The sequence below is a fragment of the Amyelois transitella genome, chromosome 29 (assembly GCF_032362555.1).
Source record: "Amyelois transitella isolate CPQ chromosome 29, ilAmyTran1.1, whole genome shotgun sequence".
NCBI classification, from domain to species: Eukaryota; Metazoa; Arthropoda; class Insecta; order Lepidoptera; family Pyralidae; genus Amyelois; species Amyelois transitella.
In genome coordinates, this window is record NC_083532.1 from 4,198,760 (window position 1) to 4,206,588 (window position 7,829).

General features: G+C 35.9%; 1 protein-coding gene across 1 annotated transcript; it reads right to left on the reverse strand.

Moving 5' to 3' along the window:
* Nucleotides 1-2,254: 2,254 nt before the first annotated feature.
* Nucleotides 2,255-4,687, reverse strand: LOC132903722 (uncharacterized). The gene is made up of 2 exons (XM_060952576.1): nucleotides 4,329-4,687; nucleotides 2,255-3,050 (listed from the first exon to the last, which is right to left on the reverse strand). Exons 1-2 carry the CDS (start codon nucleotides 4,504-4,506, stop codon nucleotides 2,464-2,466), a joined length of 765 nt encoding a protein of 254 aa, XP_060808559.1. The 5' UTR covers nucleotides 4,507-4,687; the 3' UTR covers nucleotides 2,255-2,463.
* Nucleotides 4,688-7,829: the final 3,142 nt, after the last annotated feature.

A 7,829-nucleotide genomic window follows, 5' to 3' on the forward strand; every position in this document is an offset into this window, starting at 1 on the left:
AAACTTTTCTAATTCTTCCATTCACGCTATTCTCATTTCGGAAACCTTTCTAAAACCTTCCCTTCCTTCTACAATGTACCCTCTTCCTGGTTTCAAACTTATCAGAAATGATAGGACTTACGAAATCGTCACTAATGGTGTTTCAAGAATGGTGAGGTGTGGTGGAGTAGCTATTTACTTACGAGACGATATACCATGCCAAATTTTATCTCAATCTCCATCTGTTCACGAAAATCCTGAACATCTTTTCCTAGAAATTACTCTTTCTCATATTAAAATTCTTCTAGGTGTTTACTATAGCCCATCTCTTCATATAAATTACTTTGATTCTTTTGAGCTTCTTTTGGCGGATTTCCGTACTCGTTTTGAACATATTATTATAATGGGGGATTTTAATACCTGTCTTGTTAAAAATGATTCTAGATCAAGATCTCTCCTTTCTCTTCTTCATTCCTTAGATTTACATTGCCTTCCTCTTAATGCTACTCATTTTCCACACAATGGTCCTCCATCTCTTCTTGATCTAATAATCACTTCTTCCCCGGATCTTGTGTCAGCGCATGGGCAAATTAATGCAGTGTGTTTCTCGGCTCATGATCTTATTTATGCGTCTTTCAAATTGCGTTCTCCTAAGCGTAGACACAAATTTATATTCCGTCGTAATTTCACGGCAATTGATGAACAGTCATTTTTAACAGATTTTAATAATGCGGACTGGAACGCTGTTTTGATTGCTCCAGATGTTAATTTGAAAGTCTCTAAATTCTATGAAATTTTGTTATTGCTCTTTGATAAGCATGCTCCTATTCATCCTGTTCGTATTAAATATAACCCAGCTCCTTGGCTCACACCCGAAATCAGAAAATGCATGGCCAGAAGAGACAGAGCCAAGTTAAGATTGCGCCAATGCCCGTCTGTGGAAAGTCATTCTGCTTATTTATGTCTTCGCAATCATTGTAATAAAAAGTGTAGGGAGGCTAAGCGAAATTACATTCACTCAAATGTAGAAAACTGTCCACCTGGTAAACTATGGAAGTTTTTGAAGGGTCTGGGTTTCGGTAAGCGTGGGCCTGACGAGAGTTTTGTTATGGACGTTAATGATTTGAATAGGCACTTTTGTTCTTCACCTCGGAATTTTCCATCAGTCCTTAAACAGGCTACGCTTGCTGGTCTAGCTGCTAATCCTGCCTATGATTACCCCTCTCTTTGTATAAACGAAATTACCGCTGACGACGTAATAAAATTAATAAAGTCCATAAAGTCTAGGGCGGTTGGAGAAGACGCTATATCTCTTGATATGATTAAACCAATTGCAGAATTTATTGCCCCTTTTATTACAGATATTATAAACTGTTCTATCTCAACGGGTGTCTACCCGACTGCTTGGAAACTCGCTCTAATAATTCCTCTTCCTAAAAAAAAACCTCCTTCTTGTCCATCTCACTTACGTCCTATTTCTATTCTCTCTGTACTTTCGAAAATCTTAGAATATCATATCCATCAACAGTTAAGTGCACACTTATCACGTTACAATATGTTAAGTTCCTTTCAATCGGGTTTTAAATGTGGCCATAGTACTACGACAGCTCTGGTGAAGATAACGGACGACATACGTTTAAATATTGATAATAAACAGCTTACCGTACTCGTCCTTTTAGGCCGTGCGCTGCGTTAAGCGGGTGCACGGCGCGGGCATCCGACGCGGGCATCCGTCGCGGGCATCCGCGTCGTGCTCCGTCGCGGACAAATAGCCCGTCGCGGGTATCCGCAACGACCTCCCGCTAAACGCAGCGCCGCCAGTACAATTTTAGACGTGCGGGTGTACAGTCGATTCATAATGGATTATTTGTTGATATACTACCTAGCCAAAAGACGACGTAGACAACAGCGGCAGCCAATCAGCCCATATGTCTCGTCCAGAATGTTGTGTGGAGAATTTGTAACCAAGTTTACGCTATTAAGAGAAGATGAGAGGAGATTTTTTAAGTATTTTAAAATGTCAACGTCTACATTTGATGAATTATTTTCGAAACTTGAACCATATTTGAAACATAGTGCTAATACTCTAAAAGTAAGAAGTGTATCAATTATATTACCAATAGAGAGGTTGGCAATAACGGCAAGGTAAGTAAATAAAATGTTTTTCTTGATATAAAATATTTTTATTTTGTCAGTCAAGATCACGCATGTATACAACCAAATCAGTTATTGGACTTATCATAATCATAAGTAACAGTAAAATCACAGTGATTGGATTTATCACTTATTATAATTAACAATATTTTAATCTACAATTACTTTAATGAGAACTAAGTATAACAATTTGGTAGTGTAGGTACATACGTAAAGTAAATCAAAATCACAGTCATTGTAATTATCATAATTAACAATATTATAAGGCTACTTCCAATCTTTGTCTTTCTTCAAATAGAGTATAAATGCAGTAAATAATTGATAATAGGATTAATGTTCTGCTTGAGTGTCATTTGTCAGTACGATGTTCGATAAATCCTCCAATGTAATAACATTTTCTTTTTCAATGTCAATTAATAAGTTTAATACCTTTGATCGAAACAATAATTTTTGATATGTAGACAATTTTTTTATGTTTGGCATAATAGATTTAAAAAATGACAAGTCTTCATCATTTTCTTCGTCCTTTTTGTGTTGTATGGATTGTAATAATTGTATTTCAAAAGGAGTCGGCGACGACGCCTTTTTACGCTTTGATTGTTTTTGCGTTTCTCTGCTTGCTGTGTCATTTTCATTTCCAGATGTACTGGTCTCAGGTATTAACACCTCACTAGTGTCAACTATTGGGTGTTGGGACAATTCAAGTGTACTTGTATGACCCGAAGAGTCGTCCTGAGAATTTTCCAAAGATTCTTGTCCTTCTACTCTTTTGTTAGAGTCCAGAAAAGTCATAATATTATAATAGCTGTACCCTTTTCCTTTTTTAGCACCAGAACCAGACTTAAGTTTCTTGTTACTAGCTTTGACTTTCGTATAGCAATCTCTCGCGGTTTTCCATCGCGCTTGTATTTTTTTTTCTGAAAAATGAAAAATAATACATACTTAAAAAATAATTTTGTATTTTTCACAGGTACTTAGTAAGTGGACATACTTTCGTGGATATGCACTTGGCGTACCATGCGGGACAATCTACCATCCGAAAAATTGTTAATGATGTCTGTCAAATTATATGGCAAAGACTGAAAGAAGAATGTATACCAGTATTTACACGTATGCGATGGGAAGACATAGCAGAAGGCTTTTTAAGCAACACAAATTTTCCTAACTGTTTAGGTGCTGTAGATGGAAAACATATACGGATTATAAGACCACCTCACAGCGGATCACTTTACTACAATTACAAACATTACTATTCCATTGTCTTGCTTGCAATGTGTAACGCAAACTATGAATTCACCTACATAAATGTTGGAATACAAGGTAAAGAATCTGACTCTTCAGTTTTCACCAACAGCACTTTATTTCAACAGATGCAGGATGAGCTATTAGATATTCCTCCTCCAAAATCATTGCCAGTGCTACAAAATAATAAACCAACCAATACTGCAGCTACCACACCAGTGCCATACGTCATAGTTGGAGATGAAGCGTTTGGACTGTCTACACATCTTATGCGACCATATGCGCGGGCTATTGCAATGGATCATAGAAAGAAAATATTTAATTATAGATTGTCAAGAGCTAGACGTTACATTGAATCAACCTTTGGAATAATGGCCAATAAGTTTCGAATACTTCATCGTCCACTTAACGTTTCTAGAGAACATGCCATTTGTTTCATAAAAGCAATTTGTATAATGCATAATTTTGTACGAAAAAGAGACGGATTCGGTAATATCAGCGATGTTGTCATAACACCCCGCCATATCCGCGATATCACAAATGGATTTGGGCTAGTTCAAAGAAACTCGTATACAATACGAGATCAGTTCGCTGATTACTTTGCCACAAACGGTAAGGTATCGTGGCAAGATCGCTGTATTTATTGATTATTTACTTAAGTTAAAAAAAATTTGCTCGTGAAGAGGTCACAATACAATAGTTAAATAACAATTAACATAAGTAAATACAAAATGTTTACTAAGCCTAAAGGTGGGTACAGACTATGTAACATATTACATGTTATTTTAACATGTTTTATATCATTCAGTGTCCACATTATCTGAAACTTGTTATATAGCAATGTCGTATAACATGTTATGTTATATAGTCTGTACCCACCTTAATAAATGAAAGAAGTAAATAATTATGTAGTAAATAAATTTATAAAGTCATAATAAAAAGTAAGAATTTACCTGTTGACTTTTTTTCTGTGTCACTGAAGTCCTCATAATTTTCGTATAATTCTTTACAAATCTCGAGCCATGCAGCTTGACGCGCATCCCTGTCTTTATACAAGTTGTTAGACAGATCCCATAAAGCGGGGCGACATTGCACTTCTAAAATAACACGTTCCGTATCAATATCACTCATGTTTATCAACTTGATTGTACAAGCACGGCGCGTGCGACACGGATAACGCAGCGGCGCTCACTGATTTTCTAGAAACATCTCCGCTCGCGTGCTCCGTCGCACGGACACGCGAGCGTACCCCCGTCGCCCGCGCCGCGTGTGACGGGCGTTCCGCCTTACGCAGCGCTGCTCTATGAATTTACATGAAACATCACGCCGCGCGGGTGCCCGCGCCGTGCACCCGCTTAACGCAGCGCACGGCCTTAGATTTTACAAGCGCTTTTAATACAGTTGATTTTGATGTCTTGACTGAAATACTACGTTCTTTAAATTTTTCCTCTAATTCCCTTTGTTGGTTTTCATCTTATCTAACTGGACGTCGACAACGTGTAAAACTGAATGATGGCTTTTCGGACTGGTGTGATCTAGTGGCTGGTGTTCCGCAGGGTGGCATTCTTTCTCCGGTTCTGTTCTCGATTTTCATTGATGGTATTACTGCGTCTCTTTCCTCTAATTTTCATCTTTATGCCGATGACTTGCAGATCTATGCGTCTGCCAGTTTGGATAATATTCACGATGCTTTTAGTACCATAAATTTGGATTTGGAAAGGATTGCAGATTGGTCAAGCCGTTTTGGTCTTTTGGTTAACGCTGCCAAGTCTCAGGCTATTGTTATAGGTAGCCCACATTATATTTCAAGATTTGCAAATATGATGGTTCCTAGTTTGGTTCTGGATAACAATATTATTCCTTTATCTTCCAAAGTGACTAATCTGGGTGTCATCATGGACCAAACTCTATCGTGGAGTCCCTATATAAATGAAATCAGCCGTAAGATGTATGTGTCGTTACATTCACTTCGCCGAATGCAAAAATTTTTACCCACCGCCACTAAAATTTTACTTGTACAATCACTTCTCTTTCCTCTTCTTGATTATTCCGATGTTGCTTGTCTAAATGTTACTGAAGAGTTGCTTGACAAACTGGAGCGTTTACAGAACCAGGGCATTCGCTTTGTTTTCGGTCTTCGCAAATTTGATCATGTTTCTGAGTTTCGTCGCCAATTGAATTGGCTCCCAATTCGCCTTAGACGTAATGTTCACACACTATCTTTGTTGTTTAATATCCTTTTTAATCCTTCATTTCCTCACTATCTTCATAAAAATTTCTCGTTCCGTGAGACGGATAGTCGCATGCGATCTCATAATAATCTTAGATTACTTATTCCTTCTTATTCTTCTCGGACTTATGGCTTGTCTTTTAGTGTTCGTTCCGCTCAGCTTTGGAATAACCTCCCACAAGATACGAGATCTGCTCTTAACCTTAGTTCTTTTAAATCACTTATCAAAAGACTGTATGCTGATGCATCTAACAATTGAGTGTACTCATAAATATGTAAGTTTATTTATATATATATATATTTATTTATTATTATATTTATTTTTAATTATGTAGAAATGTACTGTTTATTATATAGCATCCTCATTGCTTTTTATGTGCGCTGCCTTTTAAATTTTGGATTTTCCTTTATATTTTGGTTGACTGGAAGAAATCCCATCAGGGATAAGTCCGCCATTGTGCATATTCTTCTAAATCCAATAACTGTTTTGTAATTTGTTATATTTATTTTTATGTGCAATAAAGAGTTTACAAACAAACAAACAAACAAACAGGGATTATACTTTAGAAACAGCCGCCAAATCTTAGAATTGAGATACAATATTCAAACGTTATCGTGTCACGACGTAAGTTCTGTATTATTCCGATTTGATTTGAATATATGTAGGTATACCTGATTAATGAAAATATATATGTATAGACAATTTTGCACATATACTTTATAGGTTAGGTATATTAAAATTGAAAGATGTAAAAACGAAGGAACTTCTAATCACTTTTCATTTTTAACAAAACAATTTTCAGTTAATTTTCTCATATTATTTATCCTAATCCTAATTACTTAAATTTATTGATATTGCAAATTAGATTTTAAGAAATATATTTTACGTTATATGGCCGTATATTTCTTTTATTTTTATCCTTTCGCAGAAAAAAAATACTTTTTTGTCCTTGTTACGACAATTATATCTACCAGTAATACAAAAAACATAATACCAAATACCTTCTTTGATACTAATACCAATGTATAGCTGAAGACTGTATGATAAATACTTATTTTATACTCCTTTAGTGCGATCAAGGATTACATTTTATTTATAGCGCCATCTATGTGCAATAATAATAAAGTTTGTTCAGCGCCATCTATTTTAGTAAGAAATAGTAATAAAAGCACTATCTATTACAACCATGTCAGTATAAGGAGTATTATTCGACAACAGATGGCGCGGAAAGTATAATTTGTAGTGCAACTTTCCGCTGACAGATAGCAGCATCTTTAACGGAGTTCTGGGACGGAAGCCCTTTTTTGCTCCTTTTGGCGATAAATATGATGGTTGTTAACTGCATTAACAACATATATAAAATTAGACCTCTTAGGGTTAGGCAGAGACTACATCTTTCCACTTGCCACGATCTTATTTTTTTCACTTTTTATATTTTTGTCGTAGAGTACCGGCCGAGTGGTTCCCAGCACTATAGAATAGGGCCACTCCATCTCTTCCCCGTGGATGTTGTAAAAGACGACTACGAAATAGGCGAATAAACTTGGGATTCTTCTTGTAGGCGACGGGCTACCAACCTGTCACTATTTGAAATCTCAATTCTATAATACAACCCTAAAGCTTAATGTGGCCCTTCGGTATTTTCAAGGCTGTTGGCTCTGTCTACTCCGCTAGGGATATAGACGTGATAATATGTATATAAATATATTACAAAATATAGTATCGATATAACAGCGACCCATAACACAAGTCTCGAACTTACTTTGGGGATTTCTCACAATGTGTAATTTTATTCCGTATAAGTCCCAATTTTTATTGATGTATACCTACAGAATCCTAAGAAATATCATTATACTTACATATTTCTCCATCCGTTACTTTCTACGGACACTGCGGTCAGTATTACAATATGCCTATAATTTTTCTTTACAATAAATTATGATGAAAAACTTCAACAGTCCATTTGTCCTTTTGTAAGTATTGAATAACTGTAATCACTCGACCGCTGGTCAATTGACCATATGGGAGAAATTATTGTAAATTATTTGTGTGAGTATAGCAAATAATAAAGAATAATATAATACCATACTTTAGCCGTAACTTTCATGCTGCTTCAGTTGCATGTCACGTATCACGTCAAATCCACACTAATAATAAAAAGGAAAGATTTGTATTTTTGTATGTTTGTGTGTAATAAACTCAATTATAAATAAAATAATATAA